Source organism: Oncorhynchus mykiss, chromosome 19 (assembly GCF_013265735.2).
Source record: "Oncorhynchus mykiss isolate Arlee chromosome 19, USDA_OmykA_1.1, whole genome shotgun sequence".
NCBI lineage: Eukaryota > Metazoa > Chordata > Actinopteri > Salmoniformes > Salmonidae > Oncorhynchus > Oncorhynchus mykiss.
The window spans coordinates 45690433-45714056 of NC_048583.1; the positions used below are offsets into that span (position 1 = coordinate 45690433).

The 23624-nt window shown below is 43.1% G+C and overlaps 1 protein-coding gene across 4 annotated transcripts in view; it reads left to right on the forward strand.

The window, feature by feature from the left end:
* Positions 1-23624, forward strand: part of LOC110497988 (TOG array regulator of axonemal microtubules protein 1) — a 35326-nt gene that overhangs the window by 5575 nt on the left and 6127 nt on the right. For 3 of the 4 annotated variants that reach the window (XM_021574497.2, XM_036954925.1, XM_021574498.2), the window contains exons 2-17: positions 3466-3532; positions 8364-8489; positions 8574-8816; positions 8911-9212; positions 9573-9802; positions 10017-10117; positions 10217-10387; positions 15710-15775; positions 16180-16349; positions 16502-16679; positions 16872-17093; positions 17593-17716; positions 20097-20202; positions 20487-20722; positions 20900-21058; positions 21174-21300. In XM_021574497.2, the coding sequence (XP_021430172.2) occupies positions 3466-3532; positions 8364-8489; positions 8574-8816; positions 8911-9212; positions 9573-9802; positions 10017-10117; positions 10217-10387; positions 15710-15775; positions 16180-16349; positions 16502-16679; positions 16872-17093; positions 17593-17716; positions 20097-20202; positions 20487-20722; positions 20900-21058; positions 21174-21300 (2628 nt within the window). Of the gene's footprint in view, positions 1-2641; positions 2720-3465; positions 3533-8363; positions 8490-8573; positions 8817-8910; positions 9213-9572; positions 9803-10016; positions 10118-10216; positions 10388-15709; positions 15776-16179; positions 16350-16501; positions 16680-16871; positions 17094-17592; positions 17717-20096; positions 20203-20486; positions 20723-20899; positions 21059-21173; positions 21301-23624 lie in introns of all 4 variants that reach the window. The other variant, XM_021574493.2, reaches the window with a different exon arrangement.

Sequence of the window (23624 nt, forward strand, 5' to 3'; positions counted from 1 at the left end):
CTTCAAAAAAAATTCCGGCACTGAGCAAATTTCAGGTCTGCTGAGCACAAACTAGAACATTGAAAATTCTGTGCAACTACCGGGGCGCGTTCACTGTGAACACTGAGGCTGTACCCACTTTAAGTTACAGTTTTAACAGTGGCCAAGTAGGCTTCTGTGGCTATTTGATCATAATGTAGGGCTACCAGAGTGGCCTACCATCAAAAACAATGGAGAAAAATGCATCCCATAATATTTTAAAATGGAAATAGCTGTTCTGTCAGTAGCAGCAAATGTGTGGTGTTCAATGTAGCCCTACATTCCATGAGACTTTTGAAAAAACATGCATGGCTTGACATTAACCTGTTTATCCACTTGTCCTTCATACAAGTACGTGACTGAAAATGTTGTTTGATGTAAGAAACCACTTTACAAAATAAAATGTATTATTATTCCCATACCATTATTAGAGAAACAGACAAATTATGCTACCCTCTGCCTATTGGCTACTTCGCCTATTCAAAACCGTCTCAAAATACAACACTGCTCCTTTAAGACATAAAAAAAACTATTTTAAAATGCACACATTTTGTGCTCTTATAGGAAGCAACCACTCACCCATTGTTGACTAGAAATGAGCGATAACTGGGCTAATAACTTAATAACTAGCAAAGAATATGAACAAATGTGCACAGGTCTTTTTTTTTCTTCTTTTTTAAAAATTTTACCCCATTTTTCTCCCCAATTTCGTGGTATCCAACTGTTAGTAGCGACTATCTTGTCTCATCGCTACAACTCCCGTACAGGCTCGGGAGAGACGAAGGTTGAAAGTTGTGCGTCCTCCAATACACAACCCAACCAAGCCGCACTGCTTCTTAACACAGCGCGCATCCAACCCGGAAGCCAGCCGCACCAATGTGTCGGAGGAAACACTGTACACCTGGTAACCTTGGTTAGCGTGCACTGCACCCAGCCCGCCACAGGGGTTGCTGGTGCGCGATGAGACAAGGATATCCCTACCGGCCAAACCCTCCCTAACCCGGACGACGCTAGGCCAATTGTGCGTCGCCCCATGGACCTCCCGGTCGCGGCCGGTTACGACAGAACCTGGGCGCGAACCCAGAGTCTCTGGTGGCACAGCTGGCGCTGCACCCGGGAGGCCCACGAGCCTGAGTCTTGTCTGTCAATGCAATAGAATCCTACTCCAATGCGCTTTGCCTACAGTAAAATCTCTTGCATAGTTTTGCATACTAAGTCTTGCATAGTTTGTTTTGTTTCGGTATGTTACATTGAAAGTGGCTAATATTGCGTTGATTCAAGCACATTTCCCGCAGTAGAGCGAAACATTGATAGTGTTGACTGAAGTGGAAATCTCTGGAAAGTTGAGTGAAGTTCAACCTTGTGCTTCTCTGCGCGGGCTGATATTTCTTTTGCATGGCAGTCTGAGGGGAGCTGCACACCAGCGCAGTTTAAAGGGAACATTGGTTGTGGGGGAAACTAAATGCTTGGGTTGCTAGCTCCAACAGTGCAGTAATATCTAACAATACACACATCTAAAAAAGTTGGAATGGAATTAAGAAATATATATATATATATATATATATATATATATTATAACTAGGTAAGTCAGTAACAAATTCTCATTTACAATGACTACCTACACCGGCCAAAACACGACGATGCTGGGCCAATTGTGCACCGCCCTATGGGACTCCCAATCACGACCGGTTGGGATACAACCTGGATTCGAACCAGGGAGTCTGTATTGATGCCTCTAGCACTGAGATGCCGCGCCTTGGACCGCTGCGCCACTCATGAGCACGAAATATTAGGACGAGTAATGTTGGAGTCCGTTGTATAAAATATGTGTGTGTGAGTGATGGGATGTGTAGACATGGATAGAATATGTAGTATATCTGAAGAATACGTAGGATAATAATGTAGGCCTACTGTACATCGATAGAGGGTTTGAATACATATTTATTGCATGATCCACATTAGACAGAATAGGTGAGACTACATATTTGACTGCTTGGGGGAGATAAGTACCTAATATTACAGGGCACCTGTTCCTCGACGAGTGATAATCCAAAGAGCTTTATCTATGTAGCTGCGGGGAACCCCAGGCTACAATGGGTTTACTCCAAGATCCTCTCATCAGGGAAGTCAATTTACTAATCTGCACGTTTCATTCTCTCAGATACTGAAACACCCAGCTGTCAGTGTCAGACAGTGGCATAGGTTCGTAGTGGGAAACACTGGCCATCTTCCCTGTTTCGCATAATAGAGAGTAGCCTACTTAGACTACTGAATAGTCGCAAAGATGCAACAAAAGTATAGGCAATGCACTCGGATGAAGATCTGCGGGGGAGAAATCCCAGCACTGTCACAGAGACTGGTGGGGATAACAGACTAAAGGTCTGGTTTCACCCCCCACACGACGCTGACTGTAGACTAGGTGGGAGGGGCTGGCTGGCATATTTTATTAATCTCTTCATTCACGGGACTATGTCATGTGGATTGCAGAAACCATCGCTGATGTCTGTCTCAGCAGTCTTGATGTTGTAACGAACCATGAACTTGGAAGATAAAAAAACAACTCGATTGAATGTTTTTAAACCTATTAATTTCTATGTTTTTGAAAATGAAACCCCTCTCACAGATGATCTCCTTCCCTTGGAGCAGTTTGCCACCAAAATGTCTGGAATACACTGTGCAACAAGTTTCAGTGAGCATTCAGGTACTATCAAAGGCAAAGCATTGTAATTTGCAAGAATGACCTTCATTGATCACAATAGGTGAAAACTAGAGCTACTTGTTCAGAGGCGTTTTGTTTGCTCTGTTCCCCAAAGTCATTTTGGAGCCTTCCAGTGAAACCTTATGTTTACAGTAGTCCCCATCTCCCAGCAACATCTTTGCCACACAACACACTTGTATTCAGAGAGGGTTTGAAACTTAATTCGCAATGCATGTGAAGATCATAGGGCCCGATGCACCTGTGGAACATCAACCACTTACGTCCCTAATGTTGATTAAGATCCCAGTGGGTTCGTCTGAAGGCAATGTGAGTTGCTTTTAATCAGATAGCCGTGAGATGGATCTCAACACCCTGTCTGAGGGAAGCTTTGGTGTTTGAGGTGAAAACTGCACATCACTCTCCTTACCTCAGAGATCTATTTTACTGTGAGGCTTACAAATGTGCCATGGCAACACCTTTAAAAGTTTAATAAGAGTGGTACATGTCATTGATGTAGACAGACGCCAATTTGAGCTCGTGTCTATACACTGACAGTTCCAGAGCACACAATTACTTTGAGCTAAACATAGCTTTGTTGACACCAATGGATGAAATTACAGTTGATCCATGGTAGGCTCTCTATGTTTTCAAATAATCGTTTATGTTTGACATGTGAACTTGACCCAGTATTGTAGCTCTCAGTGATGGATAAGTGTCACCATTGTTACCCCTTGATTTTATCTCCTCAGGTCATCAGTGAAGACTGCCTGTCCCATACCCGGAAGCTGAGTCCGGAGACATATGTCCCCAGTTTCGGTAAGTGCCCACTTCTGTCTCTTCCATGAATCAAGAGCTACCGCACAAGATGCAGTTCAGTTGCTGTCAGTGCTGAAGTTAGCCAGGTTATAGATTAAACCAGTTTTGAATAGGATTATCACACAGAGTCAATGGATCCACACCATTGCATGCCATTCAGAGCACTGACATGACTGAGTAGAAAGAAGAGTGCCATGCAGGTCTCGCGCAACAAAGATTAAACAAATTCATAGCCGTTGGTTATTGCTGTACATTATAGGGAAATAATGCCCAGTAGAACGCCTTTTAAGCCAATCAGAAACTAGTATTTAACAATTCCATGGCGTAATTGCCTATATTTTGCTGCCATTGTTGGGAAGACATTGAGTACACAAGACAAGTACCAAGCAAGGCCAGTATGGACATTAGCATGCTTCACCCTTGAAATCCTAACCACTGTTGTGCTTTCCATCTTGAACTGGTGTAAAAATGTCTCTACAAGAATGCATAGGTAGATGGAGAGTTGTGTAATGTATTGTGACAATATATGGAGGTGTCATTGAAGTGATGGGGTGGTGCTTTCTCTAAACATGGTTGATGTGTCAGTGGGAGTCAGTCAGTCACTCCTCTTCATGTTCCTGCTGTTTAGCGCCAATGCCGTTCGTAGGCGTTCAATAAATAGACACTTAATATGAGGCATGGAGGCTGGCATTGAGAATGAGTTGTTGAGAATGCAATAAGTTAGTACTAAACCTTGATCTGGTTCTCACTATGAAAACAGTGTGATCAAATACATTCATTTTGTGTTCTCTGTTGACAAAGGAGAATATATGAGGTATTGATTTTTAGGTAGGAAGGCCAGTAATTACTAAAGTTGATGAAAGCAATAGTTAGCTTCAGTGATTTATCAGAGTTCCTCCACTTTGCAGTCACAGTTGGTTTGTGATCACGGCCACCACCCTGTCGGAGGCTTCCTTCCCATTGCAGTCAACTAGCCCACGGTTGACTTGGCTCACTGAAAAGACCCAGTCAGACAACCAGAAGCAGTGGTCAGGAGAAAAGCTCTCAAAGGATGGAAAGGACCAGACTAGGTGGGGAAGCCAATAGAGATTATACAGCAGATACTGTGTCATAAACTTGGTATCATCTGAAGCGGGAATGCTAGCGATCGTACTTAGGTATTCAATTGCCAGGGTATTTTTGTGTAACTTGACCTCTCGTCAAGATACCTTACAGTGAAGCAGCGGAATAGTGACAGGAGAATAAGATGCATGCTACACTCCTGATGTGGTTTGTATGGTTGGTTGATTTGGACATAATAAGAATTGTTCTGTTATAGGACTTAGAAACTAGTACCTCCACTACTTTTAGTACCTTCTGGTATACTAGAGCTGGGCGATATGCCCTAAAAATCATCTCAATTATTATTATTTTTGCTTATGGGCAAATCACGATATATATACAGTACCAGTCAAAAGTTTGGACACCTACTCATTCAAGGGTTTTTCTTTATTTGTACTGTTTTCTACATTGTAGAATAATAGTGAAGACATCAAAACTATTAAATAACACATGGAATCAAGTAGTAACCTAAAAAGTGTTAAACAAATCTAAATATATTTTATATTTGAGATTCTTTAAAGTAGCCACCCTTTGCCTTGATGACAGCTTTGCACACTACATTTGAACAGCATGCTAGTTTGTCCACTTTGTTCAGATGTTGAAATCACGTGAACTTACTTATTTCTCAGAATGAGAACGAATTGCCAATTCCTTATACACTGAGTATACAAAACATTATGAACTCCTGCTCTTTCAGTGACATAGACTGACCAGGTGAATCCAGGTGAAAGCTAGGATCCCTTATTGATGTCACTTGTTAAATCCACTCCAATTAGTGTAGATGAAGTGGAGGGGACAGGTTAAAGAATAATTTTTAAGCTTTGAGACATAGATTGTGTATGTTAACCCTAACCTTTAGCAATGCTGCTGTGTTTTTCATGGTCAACAGTTTCCCGTATGTATCAAGAGTGGTCCACCACTCAAAAGACATCAAGCCAACTTGGCACAAATGTGGGAAGCATTGGAGTCAACATGGGCCAGCATCCCTGCGCAAATCAATATTAGGAAGGTGTTCTTAATGTTTTGTACACTCAGTGTATAATTGTTTTATGCTTATTGCACATTTATAAACGGACTAGACAGCCAGTATAACAGTCTGGCTAAAATGCTGGCTTAATGCCGCGCGTGTCAAACTGAGCATTCATTTTCCAGAATCAATGTTCATTGATACTCCTGTTTTAGTAGCGTCTACTCTGCACACACTTTGAGGAGTTTATTCATAAAAGGGGTAGTGTTGGAAAGGTTAACTACTCTTCTATTACAGTAAAATAATCTCTTAATGTCTTTTGGTGTCTAAATTACCGATTCTGTTGGACCAAACCTCAAATGCAATTAGTGTGCAAAGCTGGTATCAAGGCAAAGGGTGGCTACTTTGAGGAATCTCAAATATAACATATCTTTTTATTTGTTTTCACGTTTGGTTAGTACATGATTCCATATGTGTTATTTCATAAACTCAGCAAAAAAAAGAAATGTCCCTTTTTCAAGACCCTGTCTTTCAAAGATAATTCGTAAAAATCTAAATAACTTCACAGATCTTCATTGTAAAGGGTTTAAACACTGTTTCCCATGCTTGTTCAATGAACCATAAACAATTAATGAACATGCACCTGTGGAACGGTCGTTAAGACACTAACAGCTTACAGACAGTAGGCAATTAAGGTCACAGTTATGAAAACTTAGGACACTAAAGAGGCCTTTCTACTAACTGAAAAAACCCAAAAGAAAGATGCCCAGGGTCCCTGCTCATCTGCGTGAATATGCCTTAGGCATGCTGCAAGGGGGCATGAGGACTGCAGATGTGGCCAGGGCAATAAATTGCAATGTTTGTACTGTGAGACGCCTAAGACAGCGCTACAGGGAGACAGGACGGACATCTGATTGTCCTCGCAATGGCAGACCACGTGTAACAACACCTGCACAGGATCGGTACATCCGAACATCACACCTGCAGGACAGGTACAGGATGGCAACAACAACTTCCCAAGTTACACCAGGAACGCACAATCCCTCCATCAGTGCTCAGACTGTCCACAATAGTCTGAGAGAGGCTGAACTGAGGGCTTGTAGGCCTGTTGTAAGGCATGTCCTCACCTGACATCGCCTATGGGAACAAACCCACCGTTGCAGGACCAGACAGGACGATTCGCGGTTTTGTCTCACCAGGGGTGATGGATTCGCGTTTATCATCGAAGGAATGAGCGCTACACCGAGGCCTGTACTCTGGAACGGGATCGATTTGGAGGTGGAGGGTCCGTCATGGTCTGGGGCGGTGTGTCATCGGACTGAGCTTGTTGTCATTGCAGGCAATCTCAACGCTGTGCGTTACAGGGAAGACATCCTCCTCCCTCATGTGGTACCCTTCCTGCAGGCTAATCCTGACATGACCCTCCAGCATGACAATGCCACCAGCCATACTGCTCATTCTGTGTGTGATTTCCTGCAAGACATGAATGTCAGTGTTGGCCATGTCAGCCATGGCCAGCGAAGAGCCCGGATCTCAATCCCATTGTGCACGTCTGGGACCTGTTGGATCGGAGGGTAGGGCCATTCCCCCCAAAATGTCCGAGAACTTGCAGGTGCCTTGGTGGAAGAGTGGGGTAACATCTCACAGCAAGAACTAGCAAATATGGTGCAGTCCATGAGGAGGAGATGTGCTGCAGTACTTAATTCAGCTGGTGGCCACACCAGATACTGACGGTTACTTTTGATTTTGACCCTCCCCCCTTTGTTCAGGGACACATTATTCAATTTCTGTTAGTCACATGTCTGTGGAACTTGTTCAGTTTATGCCTCAGTTGTTGAATCTTGTTATGTTCATACAAATATTTACACATGTTAAACGCAGTTGACAGTGAGAGGACGTTTCTTTTTTTGCTGAGTTTAGTGTTGATGTCTTCACTATTGTTCTACAATGTTGAAAATAGTAAAAATAAAGAAAAACCCTGGAATGCGTAGGTGTGTCCAAACTTTTGACTGGTACTGTATTGCCCATCTGTACTGTATACCTACAGTATGTAATCTAACACAATGCTGAATGTATACTAGTGAATACTATTGAATCGGGTGCATTGGGAATTTGAAATGAGTCCAAAATATTGTACAAGACTTTGCTAAAGTAGCCTACAAATAATGTAAAATGATAATACAATATTTCTGCTGTATGTTTTTTGCTGTAAAGCATGCGGTGAAATACAAAAGTAAAACTTGTGTGACTTAGTTATGTGTTTTGGGGTCGGGAGTGTTTGTGACCCTCTACGTAGCCACTGTTTACAAGATTAGCCTGTGCTTGCAGGCAAGACTGGACTTGGCTATTTTTAAAGCAGGCTACAGAACACGCCAACAACTTTTACTGCACAGTATAAACAAACAGTGTCCGAACAAATGTCCCCCTTCGCTGCTCTCTCATAAAGTCTGTTTTCAAACATCACTGAACGAATCAATGGATGTTTTAACTAAGCTTTGGCTTAGCCAAAGGTATTAAACCTAGACAGAATAATTTATCAAGTGAAACAAACTAGGATCCGATTACATTCCCCATGCCAGGAACTGGGCTCACAAGCCAGCCTGACCCCAGCTTTAGCTTGGCCTCAATGAAGAGGACTCCATTGACCATATCACTTTGAAACTTAACATGAGTTGCTGAAGCAACCAGTCATCGTATTGTATTGATAGACAATATATGATGGTTGAGGTACACTACAGTAATAGCTGATTTGTTGTCCTCTAGGTTCTGCAGAGCCCCATAAAACCCTGTCCTCTAGGAGGGAATCCCCTGGACGCTTGAGAAGGAGTGGGAGCCTTGACTTAGACCCTGACATCTTTAAATCTACCAACTTCTCTGACACAGAGGGAGGTGAGGAAGTCTTTACTCTGCTCAATCTGTGCCTTCTACAGAACAGTTTCATTGAAAGGTAACTGAAGGATCTTTGTGTTGCAGTGGTACACAAGGCCCGTCTCCTCTCTGGGACCTCCGGCTTTGAGCACACCTTATCCAACCCCTCGGCCCAGGGCACCTTCCTACTGCCCTCCTACCCTCTGGCTACACTCCCCGGGGGCCTGCTGACCCCAACACTGTCCCACCGCCGCGCTGACTCCTCACTGTCAATGTCCAACACTTGGCCCAACAAGAGAGAGAGCAGCCCTCAAAGACGAGACCCCAGCCCCTGGAAAGACATATCAAGTATGGGTCTGGTGTCTTCTGCATATTGGGTAGATCTTGATAGTCATGTAATTTATTTGAGGCATGTTGTTGAGTGCTTTCTTTGTCCCCACAGGTGACTTCTCATCCAGCAGGTGTTCTCCACGGCCTCACCGTGCTTCTCTGGTGAGCTCCTCATCTGCCTCGTCTTTCCGACAGGCTCTGAGCAGGACGCGGACCGGGCTGCCTATCTCCCCATCCCCAGGCCTTCTCCTGCCAGAGCGGGGCTTGTCTCAGAATGGCCAGTGGTCTAGTCCTCTAGCTCCGTCTCCATCCAGCCTGCAGGACCACCTGTCTGAGAGGGACCTTCACCTAGACCTGGATCACCTCAGCCTGCAGGACCAAGACCAGGAAGAGGACCCCTTGGACCGGCAGGAGGTCAGGATCAATGTTTTACACACAAGGCTCTGCTTAGTGAAGTCTCCAGATGGATTTAGCTAGGACACTGTCTTAAAGCTACCATCTTGCCATCAGGGTTTAATTCATATCTGTACTCAGAATAACTCAGTGCAGGAATATGCAATGTGGATAATGTTTCCCCTTCATTACTGCAGTGGTGGTGAAATGGGTCATATTTGGGACTAAGTATCCTTGATGTAATGTTAGTGCTGGGGGAATAGTACTCGACATCTAAATTGTCATGGATATAACACCCATGCATAAAATCTTATCTGTATGCACAGCACCCTCTTGCCTTGCTCTCAGGTTACTGATGAGCTAATGTGTTGTTGTTTATAGATGTTGAACTCCCTGCGCTCTCTGCGCTGCAGCGCAGCTAAGAAGAAGGCCAAGGTGAGTCTGAGTGGCTCAGACCCTGACCCAGATAGCCCAGACTCGGCCATGAAACTGGAGCTGGCTCTGGACTCCCCCTCTCACAACTCCCCCACCGTCACCAGTCCAGCTAGCGAGAGCGGCCTCTCCAGCCTCTACTCACCCCCAAACACCACCCTCAATGGCACCAAAACCAGGTACATTCCACAAGATTCTTAGACCTACGTAGACAACCAGTAGACTAAGTTGAACCATTTGGTTCAACTAGGTTGAACCAAATGAGATCCTGTTTCAAGAATTATGGTGGGCAAAGGGGCCATGCTATGATGGTCCCACTTTCAAGTACACACACCCAAGGTATGATGGATCTGATATCCCTCCTGATGACTCACCTCTGACCTCTTTCAAAAGCCCTGGGAATTCTGCCTCCTCTTCAACAAAGCCTCACATTGCTAGAGTGCCTTCTGCTAAGCTGAGATCTTCTGTCTCCATGGACTTCAGTGCTCTTCAAGGTACAGTGAGGATTTAACATGTAAAAGGATCTCTCTTATTACTGGCTGAGTCGTTGTTTCTATTTAGCTCTAATGGTGTTTCTGTGTTTTCTCTACCAGGCTTTCCACTCAGAGATAAAATCATACCTGAAGTGAGTGTGGTTGGTCAAAGAGTCACCTACTCGAACGGACCAATGGAACCTGAGGAAGAGGACAGGACTACAGAATACTCTCCACCCCCAAGTAGACTAGCCTGCCGTGAGCCAATCAGAGCCCTGAGGCCTGCCAAAGGTCAGTCACTGCAAAGAGGTCTGCTCCATTGAGGCATATCGCTGTCTAAAAACAGTGTATTTTCATTATGTTTGCAATATGTTGTTTGTCCAGTACTACACTGAACAAAAATATAAACAGAACATGTAAAGTGTTGGTCCCATGTTTCATGACCTGAAATAAAAGATCCCAGAAAGTTTCCATATGCACAAAAAGCTTATTTCTCTAACATTTTGTGCATACATTTGTTTATATCCCTGTTAGTAAGCATTTCTCCTTTGCCAAGATAATCCATCAACCTGACAGGTGTGGCATATCAAGAATTAAACAACACGATCATTACACAGGTGCACCTTGTGCTGGGGACAATAAAAGACCACTCTAAAATGTGCAGTTTTGTCACACAACACAATGCCATAGACGTCTCAAGTTTTGAGAGAGTATGCAATTAACATGCAGACTGCAGGAATGTCCACCAGAGCTGTTGCCAGAGAAAGTAATGTTATTTTCTCTACCACAAGCCACCTCCAATGTCGTTTTAGAGAATTCTGCAGTACGTCCAACCGGCCTCCAAACTGCAGACCACATGTAACCACGCTAGCGCAGGTGAAAATTATGAATCAGACACCTTATTGATAGCAACAGCTCATGGTCCTCAACAGAGTTCAAGTGAAGGTCAAGAAAGTCATAGAGAAAGCAGACTTTTGCAATCATCTCTGATGGGTGGTCGAATGTTCGTGGGCAAGGAATAATTAACTACATAATCTCCACCCTTCAACAACAGAGACACCGGTCTCTACATTGCAGATGAGCTGAAGGCAGTCATCAATGACCTTGGACCACAGAAGATATTTGCACTGGTGACGGACAATACTGCGAACATGAAGGCTGCTTGGTCTAAAGTGGAGGAGTCCTATCCTCACATCACATCCATTGTCTGTGCTGCTCAGGCATTGAATCTGCTCCTCAAGGACATCATGGCACTGAAAACAATGGATACACTCTACAAGAGAGGCAAGGAAATGGTTAGGTATGTGAAGGGTCATCAAGTTATAGCAGCAATCTACCTCACCAAGCAAAGTGAGAAGAATAAGAGCACCACATTGAAGCTTCACCCCTTTGGATGGTGTTGTCATCATGTTTGACAGTCTCCTGGAGGGGAAGGAGCCTCTCCAAGCAATGGCCATAACACAGTCTACCGATATGGACAGCCACATCAAGAGGATCCTCTTGGATGATGTATTTTGGGAGAGAGTGGTAAGCAGCCTGAAACTCCTGAAACCTATAGCAGTAGCCATTGCACGGATTGAGGGAGACAATTTCATCCTGTCTGATGTTCAGACTCTGCTTGCAGATACAAGTGAAGAAATCCGTACTGCCCTACCCACTTCACTGTTGCTTCAAGAAGAGGAAACTGCAGTTCTGAAATACATCAAAAAGCTTGAAAACTTCTGTCTGAAGCCCATGCACGCCGCAGAGTACATGTTGGACCCCTAGTATGCTGGAAAGAGCATCCTGTCTGGTGCAGAGATCAACACAGCCTATGGTGTCATCACTACCATGTCTCGCCACCTTGGCCTGGATGAGAGAAGGGTTCTTGGTAGTCTGGTGAAGTACACTTCCAAGCAAGGGCTTTGAGATGGAGATGCAATATGGCAGTCATGCCAACATATCTCATCAGCCACCTGGTGGAAGGGACTTTGTGGATCTGAGGCTCTTTCCCCTGTTGCCTCCATCATCCTCTAAATCCCACCAACTTCAGCCGCCTCAGAAACACACACCAAAGCATGCAACAGGCTGACGAATACAAGGGTTGAAAAATTGGTGGCCATCCGGGCAAATTTGAGGCTTTTTGAGCCTGACAACGAGCCATCCTCAACAAGGTTGGAAAGTGACAGTGAAGATGAGGCCTCAGAGTCTGATGTTCAAGAGGTGGACATTGAGGAGGACCAGGGAGAAGACATGAAACCTGAGAGGAAGACAACCAAAGCTTTAGTTTCTAGACTATGTACAGTGCCTTGCGAAAGTATTCGGCCCCCTTGAACTTTGCGACCTTTTGCCACATTTCAGGATTCAAACATAAAGATATAAAACTGTATTTTTTTGTGAAGAATCAACAACAAGTGGGACACAATCATGAAGTGGAACGACATTTATTGGATATTTCAAACTTTTTTAACAAATCAAAAACTGAAAAAATGGGCGTGCAAAATTATTCAGCCCCTTTACTTTCAGTGCAGCAAACTCTCTCCAGAAGTTCAGTGAGGATCTCTGAATGATCCAATGTTGACCTAAATGACTAATGATGATAAATACAATCCACCTGTGTGTAATCAAGTCTCCGTATAAATGCACCTGCACTGTGATAGTCTCAGAGGTCCGTTAAAAGCGCAGAGAGCATCATGAAGAACAAGGAACACACCAGGCAGGTCCGAGATACTGTTGTGAAGAAGTTTAAAGCCGGATTTGGATAGAAAAAGATTTCCCAAGCTTTAAACATCCCAAGGAGCACTGTGCAAGCGATAATATTGAAATGGAAGGAGTATCAGACCACTGCAAATCTACCAAGACCTGGCCGTCCCTCTAAACTTTCAGCTCATACAAGGAGAAGACTGATCAGAGATGCAGCCAAGAGGCCCATGATCACTCTGGATGAACTGCAGAGATCTACAGCTGAGGTGGGAGACTCTGTCCATAGGACAACAATCAGTCGTATATTGCACAAATCTGGCCTTTATGGAAGAGTGGCAAGAAGAAAGCCATTTCTTAAAGATATCCATAAAAAGTGTTGTTTAAAGTTTGCCACAAGCCACCTGGGAGACACACCAAACATGTGGAAGAAGGTGCTCTGGTCAGATGAAACCAAAATTGAACTTTTTGGCAACAATGCAAAATGTTATGTTTGGGGTAAAAGCAACACAGCTGAACACACCATCCCCACTGTCAAACATGGTGGTGGCAGCATCATGGTTTGGGCCTGCTTTTCTTCAGCAGGGACAGGGAAGATGGATGGAGCCAAATGCAGGACCATTCTGGAAGAAAACCTGATGGAGTCTGCAAAAGACCTGAGACTGGGACGGAGATTTATCTTCCAACAAGACAATGATCCAAAACATAAAGCAAAATCTACAATGGAATGGTTCAAAAATAAACATATCCAGGTGTTAGAATGGCCAAGTCAAAGTCCAGACCTGAATCCAATCGAGAATCTGTGGAAAGAACTGAAAACTGCTGTTCACAAATGCTCTCTATCCAACCTCACTGAGCTCGAGCTGTTTTGCAAGGAGGAATGGGAAAGAATTTCAGTCTCTCGATGTGCAAAACTGATAGAGACATACCCCAAGCGACTTACAGCTGTAATCGCAGCAAAAGGTGGCGCTACAAACTATTAACTTAAAGGGGCTGAATAATTTTGCACGCCCAATTTTTCAGTTTTTGATTTGTTAAAAAAGTTTGAAATATCCAATAAATGTCGTTCCACTTCATGATTGTGTCCCACTTGTTGTTAATTCTTCACAAAAAAATACAGTTTTATATCTTTATGTTTGAAGCCTGAAATGTGGCAAAAGGTCGCAAAGTTCAAGGGGGCCGAATACATTCGCAAGGCACTGTATATGTTGAAAATGTTTTTTGGAGATGTGATGGATCATTGGGGATCATTCAACATTCCCTTTATTTTGTTGCTCAGTGAAATCATCCCATGTGAAGTGTCAACTCATTTAATTAAAGTTCAATTCGTAACTAAATATATTTTTTAATTTATATTGGAAGGATTTAGTCATTTGCAATTATGTCTACTTATAAGGTTAAATGTTTGTTTCTGTTTCCATATGATATGGTAAATCTATCCAATGCAAAAAACATCTACATTTAAATGGTATTACAATTTTTCTCAATTGCTAAAACACAATTACTGAAACCTTGCTCCATTTCTTGAAAACATTAAACACAAAACCTCATCTTCAAGCACTATTTACATAACCTTTGACTCCTCTTGCAAAATGAAACATTCGCCTCAAAACTTTTTTACCTGTGTTCAAAATCAAACACTGCTCTCAAATCATAAACAAAGTGATCAAAATTATATACACTCTCAAGCAGTCAATAAACAATATACCAAAAAATAGAAAACACATTGTTCAAAACATACAATTCTCAGGGAGAAGTACATTTTTAATCAAAATAAATATTCATATTTTTCCATCATTGTCCTTTGATGAACGAAAACATGTTCTATCATAGTAGCTCAAAATTGATCAGAAATTACTACTCTGGCTTTGCTCTTTGCAATTTTGTTTTTTGTTCCTCCTCCTTGTACCCCTATTTTTACAGTACTGTACCCTGCATCTCACAAACTTGTCCTTTGTCTCTGTGATACTGTAATTCTTGTTCTTTGTTGATATGAACCTACAACCAGTCAAAATCTATTGAGCAGTCAGTACTGTTAATAAATGGAAAGCACAATGTTCCGGGCCATACAATTCATCCATTGTACAGTATACAGCCTACAATGCACTGTACTACAGTATCCATTCTCAGACTTTCTCCTTCCCACCTTCAACAACCTGTTTGCTCTCTGAACTGGCTTATATTGGTTATATTGGCATCATTTGAAACAGGTTAAATCAATTTTGAGTGGTTGTGTTCAATCAATGACATATGTTCTCTATTTGTATTTGATTGTTGCCACTTGTGTTTACCAGTATGGATGACATGTGCATTAGAGTGCAGAATGTGTTTTGAGAATGAGAATGTGTTTAGAGTTTTGCTGAAAAGTCTAAGTGAGATCTGCAAATTGTGTTTTATCATGTGAAATGGTTTAAGGTATTGACAACAGACTGCATAATTAGCTAAATGAGTCCAGGCAACTGATAACTTTGTTCAGCCAATGGGTTTTAGTGTTTTAGCAATTGAGAAAAACTGTAATATCAATTTGCAAATATTTCCATTAATTCCCATATATTCCTGTTAATTCCCACGGAAAGTTTCCATTTCTGAATATTCCCCAACATGTGCAACCCCAAACATTCCACAGGCCACAATCAACAGCCTGATCAACTCTATGCGAAGGAGATGTGTCGTGCTGCATAAGGCAAATGGTGGTCCCATCAGATACTGACTTATTTTCTGATCCACGCCCCTACATTTTTTACAATTATCTGACCAACCAATGCACATCTGTATTCCCAGTCATGTGAAATCCATAAATTAGGGGCTACTGAATTTATCTCAACTGACTAATTTCCTTATATGAACTGTAACTCAGTAAAACATTTGAAATTGTTGCATGTTGAGTTTATATTTTTGTTCAGTATATGTGTTTCTCCATTATCTGTTCCTCAGGTTCCCAGAGCTACAGCAACAGGAACTCACCAGCCACTGACATGCCTGAAGGTGTGGTTGGCAGAGGTCAGGCCACATCCGTCTTATTTACGACTCTGTGCCATTGTTCAGATATCCAATATTGTGTTCTGAGGTCGTGATGTTCTGGTTCAGGGCTGTGTTTAACAACAGATCGCCAAGTCTCACAGTACACAAGGCCCTGCCTGGGGCCACACAGTATCAGGGCCAAGTTTAAAGAATTGTTTGGAATAACTCTTGTGGTTGGCAATATACTTACTGTTGGCAGATAAACAGATGCTAAGACATGCAAAGGACAGAGCATGCCATATTCTGGAAGTCATCACTGCTTACAGTATTTTCTAGCTATGTGAATACACTGTGCTGCTTAAAGTTTCAGCTTTGCTGAATAATGGTGTCAATGAAAATGAGCTTAAGCACTCTTGAATTTTACTCACCTCCCCCCTCTGCAGGAGTGTTTGGCTCGGTGGTTCTGTCCAGCCGTCCAGGGGTTGCCATGTCGATGGAGCAGGGTGACTGTATGACCAGGCTGCCCAGTGACCCCCCAACTGGCATCTATGGCCATGCAGTCCCCGGCAACCATCTGGACCCCGACGACATCCCAGCCTCAGAGGTGGCCAGGGTGAGCAGGTCCAACATACTGTACATACACCACCAACAACCTCTTTGATACTACATTTCCCATCAGGCTTTGCAGCTTGAAAAAAATTGCCCTCTACCACTGCTATCAGTCTGTGGAATGTGTGTAACTGGGGGTTGTGTGTTTGTGTGCAGGATAAGGAGAAGGTGAGAATGACAAGGTTTGCTCGGGACAAGATGCGGCAGCACCGATTGGAGCAGCAGGAGGGCCAGGTTGCCCTGGGGGATCGCCAGAGAGCTGATAGGATGCGTCTGCGCCTCAGACAGGTGCAAAATGACGTGGCTACAGAGGATACAGCAGCCATTTCCAACGGTGCAATATTTCTTCCTTAACCCTCCAAGACTATCCTTTACCCTAGTACAAGCTTTCACTTCATGCACTAGAATCTAAATAAACTGGCTTTTGTTATGTTGCAATAATTTGGGTAATTCTACTCTGACAGTAGGATGTCTTCCTGCGTGGGCTTTTGGCTCATCTCTAAAATGTTTTTTCTTCCCCTAACAGACTTTCATTTGAATGGTAGCATGGTGACGTCCACCAAGGCTGACTCTCTCCAAGACGAGTCACCCACCAGCCCCCAGGGATCCCAGAGCCCTATTAAATGTTTCAGTCCCCCCCACCAGCCCAGCCCCCCCACGGTCCCTGCCAACCCCGGGAGCACCCTGCCCCGCCTGAGGAGGGCTCCCAGTCTCAGCAGGACACGGCTGTCTCTCTCACACAGCTCAGGTCAGTGTAACATTCTGGCAGTCATCATGTAATATCTTTGCAGTTATAGGGTTATAGCAGCTAAAGCGCTACACTGTTTTTCATTATATCGTTCAATACAGAACTGTTTGTTCTGTGATTTCTCTCATTAATTTGAGCAACTTAATGATGTTTTTTTAACATGGTGAATAGATTAATAAGTCAACACATCATATCTCACTCAGGCATTTAGGTATAGCCTGACTCGAAAGTGTTTTAATGCACTACTAATTAGCCCCTCAGAGCCCCCCAACAGTAGCAGAGCTTAGCAATGGTAAATGAGATGTAGATAATGGAGTGCAATGCTTTGTTTTCACACATTCTATTAATACATCTCCCACGCACGCTGCTTCATTTAGCCAATGACTGATACAACTGTAATGTACCAATAGAGGTGTAATGTAACAATCTGCTGTGTGTTGTTGTGGCCATAGAGATACGTTATTATAGTGTTGTGTTTAATGATATGGTTGTCCTCCAGATGAGATGTCCCCAGGCATTCCCAGCCAGAAGAGAGACCTGACAGAGCAGCCTGAACTACGGCCCTTCTCCAAACCTGAGCTAGCACTGACACAGAGCTTCAAACTCCTCAACTCAGACGACTGGTGAGCTTTATTCTTCAGTTGGATCCCTATTGGCTGACGCTTTATCAACTGCAAATCTTCCTGGGGTCCAACTGAACCCCACCTCCCGCATTTAAAGTAACTGTCCAGTGTTTCCGGATGTCTATGAAATATGGCTAATAATTAATTACAATGAGTCAAATAATTTTTCTTCACAAAAATTGTAATTAAGGGTGTTTAAAAAAACAGCTTTTCTGTGTTGGAATGGTGTAGGCATACCCCAACAACAGAGCGGCATGTCTGCGATTCTGAATTTTCTGAAACCCAATTTTTTGTAAATAAATACACTACGCGACCAAAAGTATATGGACACCTGCTCATTGAACATCTCATTCCAAAATCATGGGCCTCCTAACAGCCTCCAGTATTCTGGAAGGCTTTCCACTAGATGTTGGAACATTGCTGACTTGCTTCCATTCAGCCACAAGAGCATTACTGAGGTTGGGCAATGATGTTGGGTGATTAGACCTGGCTCGTTGTCGGCAGTCCAATTCATCCCAAAGGTGTTTGATGGGGTTGAGGTCAGGGCTCTGTGCAGACCAGTCAAGTACTTCAACACTGATCTCAAGAAACCATTTCTGTATGGACCTCGCTTTGTGCACAGGGGCATTGTCATGCTGAAACAGGAAAGGGACTTCCCCAAACTGTTGCCACAAAGTTGGAAGCACAGAATCGTCTAGTATGTCATTGTATGCTGTAGCGTTAACATTTCCCTTCACTGGAACTAAAGGGCCTAGCCCGAACCATGAAAAACAGGCCCGCAGGTAGCATTCTCCTGGCATCCGCCAAACCCAGAATCGTCCGTTAGACTGCCAGATGGTGAAGCGTGATTCATCACTCCAGAGAATGCGTTTCCTCTACTGCAGTCCAATGGCGTCGGGCTTTACACCCCTTTTGCCAACACTTGGCAATTGCACGTTGGTGATCTTAGTCTTGTTTGCAGCTGCTCGGCCATGGAAACCCATTTCATGAAGATCCCGACAAACAATTATTGTGCTGACTTTGCTTCTAGAGGCGTTTGGAACTTGTTAATAACTGTTGGAACCGAGGTCATACGATTTGTACTCAGCACTCGGCGGTCCCATTCTGTAAACTTGTGTTGCCTACCACTTCGCTGCTGAGCCGTTGTTGCTCCTAGACGTTTCCACATCACAATAACAGCACTTACAGTTGACCGGGGTAGCTCTAGCAGGGCAGAAATTTGACGCACTGACTTGTTGGAAAGGTGGCATCCTATGACGGTGCCATGTTGAAAGTCACTGTGCTCTTCAGTAAGGCCATTATAGTGTAAATGTTTGTTTATGGAGATTGCATGGCTGTGTGCTAGATTTTATACACCTGTCAGCAACGGGTGTGGCTGATATAGCCAGATCCACTAATTTGAAGGGGTGTCCACATACTTTTCTATATAGTGTATATAGGGATTTCTGCACATTTTTTTTATTTACATTTTTTATGTAACCTTTATTTAACTAGGCAAGTCAGATTAAGAACAAATTCTTATTTACAATGACGGCCAAAACCGACGCCGCCCTATGGGACTCCCAATCAAGGCCGGATGTGACACAGCCTGGATTCGAACCAGGGAATGCCTCTAGCAAAGAAATACAGACCTCTGCGCCACTCGGGAGGATCCCGAGGACCCTGCAGGATCCGCTACCGCTTCCTCCTCCTTTCAGCTGCGGCTCAGTGCTCCGCTGCTGCGTAAACACGAAAGACAGTTTGAACACACGTAGTTCTTTGTTGTAACAGTAATCTATTGCAAACATAAGCACCACATAACATGCAGTGTAGTGATTTCATGTTCTTTTTTCAGGTGAGTTAGCCTATATGCAGCTATTTAGGCAAGCTATATGTATGCAGCATATCAAACAAGCAAGACACAGACAGGCAGTCAACATTGATTTAATGTGCAAACATTGGCTATTGGGAGGCAGACAGGCAGTCAATGTCATAGTGTTCTTTATTCAGCAACTCTGGCCATATGACTGAAACGCTGATAGATTTGCCCCAATGCAATGTGTAGACTGCGTCTTGCTTGTTCTACAGTAATATGTGTTACAGCAGACAGAAGGTTGTAGCCTTCATAATATATTTTTTAAATGTTCTTTCAAATTGCTGCAGTTTGAGTTTTTAAGTGTTTTCTCTCCAAATTATGCTTTGGCCAGAAATACGAGTATAGGACGAGTCAACAACATTTCACTGGACTTTTCATTTGTAACTGGACAGTTACTTTAACCAGATGCTATACTTCAACATTGTCTAGTAAGACCCTATGTCAAAAGTCAATGTATGACTGTTCTATGCATATAAGCAATGGATTGGATTTACAAAATGTATATTTCTCTATTTTTGATTGAAGGGAGAAGAAGATTGAGGGCCTGACCTTTCTCCGTGGTCTGACGCAGTACCATTCAGACATACTGCTTAACAGGCTGCATGACGTCTGTCTCGCACTCATCCAAGAGGTACGACCACGACTCCTCATTCTTTTAGTCTTCTATAAATGTTCACGTGAAACGGCAGTCCATTGTCCTGGGGACCTTCATCCAATCCCCTTCTATTCATAATCTCTGCCTCAATCAATTCAATACAGGGTGGTTCTTGTAGACTTTAGCCCTCAATGATTGATTTTCCTATGTCCTGATTAGGACATTTGACCATTAATTTGACCATCCTTCCTCAGATGTCTGATTAGAATTTTTTTTATCTAACTGATTTAATGATATCATCTGAGTGTATTGCTCCTCAGGTGAGGAACCTTCGTTCGGGTGTGTCCCGTGTTGCGGTTGGGGTAATGGGTGAGCTGTACACTGCTCTGCAGAAGGGCATGGACCAGGAGCTGGAGGGCACAGCCAAGGCTCTGCTGCAGAAAGCTGGGGAGTCCAACGCCTTCATCAGACAGGATGTGGATGCAGCGTTGGACAGCATGGTGCAACACTGCACCCCGACACGCAGCCTGAATGCTCTGCTCACCAGCGGCCTCAGGTCAGACACACTCACAAGAAAGCACTTTTAGCAGTTCTTTACCTGAATTAGGGCTACATGCTTTGCGTGTAGACATTACATTTTTATTATGCTTGTATCTTATCATTAAAATAGGTCATTAGGCTTTATTTTCTATGTGGCGCTGACCACATCCCTGATATTGTCTCTTGTGAACAGTCACCTGAACTCTGTGGTGAGGAAGTGCGCGGGTCATCACATGGCCAACCTGATGGAGAACATTGGTGCTGCCCGCCTGCTGTCTGGAGGGAAAGACCTCACCGACCGAATACTACCTGCCGTCACCAAGCTGGCACAAGACTCCTCCCAGGAAGCTAGGTAGGGAGGGAATTCTGTTCAATACCAATGAGTGTTTGTTTTAATAGTAGCAGGTGTGTCTGTTATCAATAGAGTGAGTGACATTGTTTGACTCTGAGGCTGTTCTGCTCCTCAGGTACCAGGGGCGCCGGATGCTGTTATTTCTGTCACTGCACAGTGATTTCGATAAGATGTTGGAGAAATATATCCCTGCCAAAGACCTGGCTCCCATCAGAGACACTGTCTTCACACTGAAGACTAAGGTACAGAACACTGTCTCCACAATGAACACTAAGGTACAGCACACTGTCTCCACACTGAACACTAAGGTACAGAACACTGTCTAACTGAGAAGGTGTGTGGGACTGTTATGAGTCATTCCTGTCTATTTTAGTCTCCCCTTGCTGGGGACTTGCGTTTTGAGACAAGACACTGTTACTGTAAGAAAGCAGCAGTTTAGACAGGAAACGCCACATTCGTTTAACCATTTATTAGAAAAGACGACAATAAATGCAGTACATTAGTCTTTGCGTTAGGCTCTGCTCCTTCATGGCAGCTATACCAATGCCAAAGTATACTATACCAATGCCTCTGACTGTACAAAAGCAGAGCCCAAACAAGTGGAGGCTGGGGAGAGTGGTGGGAAAGCAAAAAACAGAAATTAATGGCGAGTAACGTGTTACAGCAATGGCATGTCACACCAGCACATGGCACTGGGCAGCAGCCATCAGAATGTGTGTGCAGAACCCGGTCAACCAAATAAACCGCCATATTAAGGTAGCGTGATGAATCTAATTGCTGCAATATCAGCTGATGCTATCAGTTGGGGTTCCTGTATGAACCTGCTGCACTTAATTTACAGTACCGGTCAAAAGTTTGGACACACCTACTCATTCCAGGGTTTTTTTGTACTATTTTCTACATTGTAGAATAATAGAGAATACATCAAAACTATGAAATGACACATATGGAATCATGTAGTAACCAAAAAAGTGTTAAACATATCAAAACATATTTAATATTTGAAATTCTTCAAAGAAGCCACCTTATGCCTTTTTATTTATACTTTTTTTTTACCTTTATTTAACTTCATATGGATCAACTTCCGGTGAAATTGCAGTGCGCGAAATTCAAATTAAATTACTATAAATATTTAACTTTCATGAAATCACAAGTGCAATACATCAAAAATAAAGCTTAACTTGTTGTTAATCCAGCTGCCGTTTCAGATTTCAAAAAGGCTTTACCGTGAAAGCAAACCATGCGATTATCTGAGGACAGCGCTCAGCACACATAACATTACAAACAGTTAGCAGCCAAGTAGATTAGTCACGAAAGTCAGAAATGGCAATACAATGAATCACTTACCTTTGATGATCTTCGTATGGTTGCACTCACAAGACTCCCAGTTACACAATAAAAGTCCCTCTTTATATCCAAAAACATCAATTTTGTTGGCGCGTTTTGTTCAGTAATCCAATGGCTCAAATGCGGTCACAACTGGCAGACGAAAATTTCAAATAGTATCCGTAAAGTTCGTAGAAACATGTCAAACAATGTTTACAATCAATCCTCAGGTTGTTTTTAGCCTAAATAATCGATAATATTTCAGCCGGATAACGTTGTCAATATAAAAGAAAAACAAGAAAGGCACGCTCTCGGTCGTGCGCAGTAACCAGCTCTGGGGTCACCCCTGGGTCCACTCACTCAATGTGGTCATTCTCCCTCATGTTTCAGAATAAAAGCCTGAAACAATGACTAAAGACGGTTCACAACTAGTGGAAGCCATAGGGAACGGAATCTGGGTCCTATCCCTTTAAATGGTGAATAGGCTTTCATTGGCAAAACAGCCATTTCAAAATAATGGCACTTCCTGGATGGATTTTCCTCAGGTTTTCGCCTGCCATATCAGTTCTGTTATACTCACAGACATTATTTTAACAGTTTTGGAAACTTTAGAGTGTTTTCTATCCAAATCTACCAATATGCATATATAGCTTCTGGGCCTGAGTAGCAGGCAGTTTACTTTGGGCATGCTTTTCATCCAAAATTCCGAATGCTATCCTATCCTAAAAAAGTTAACCAGGTAGGCCAGTTGAGAACAAGTTTTCATTTACAACTGCGACCTAGCCAAGATAAAGCAAAGCAGTGCAACAAAAACAACACCACAGAGTTACACATAAACAAACGTACAGTCAATAACACAATCAAAAAATCAATGTACAGTGTGTGCAAATGTAGAAGAGTAGGGAGGTAAGGCAATAGACTCCATGGGGGCGAAATAATTACAATTTAGCATTAACACTGGAGTGATAGATATGCAAGTTGAGATACTGGGGTGCAAAAGAGCAAGAGGATAAGTAACAATATGGGGATGAGGTAGTTGGGTGTGCTATTTACAGATTGGCTGTGTACATGTATAGTGATCAATAAGCTGCTCTGACAGCTGATGCTTATAGTTAGAGAGGAAAATATACGTCTCCAGCTTCAGTGATTTTTGCAATTAGTTACAGTCATTGGCAGCAGAGAACTGGAAGGAAAGGCGGCCAAAGAAGTGTTGGCTTTGGGGATGATCAGTGAAATATAC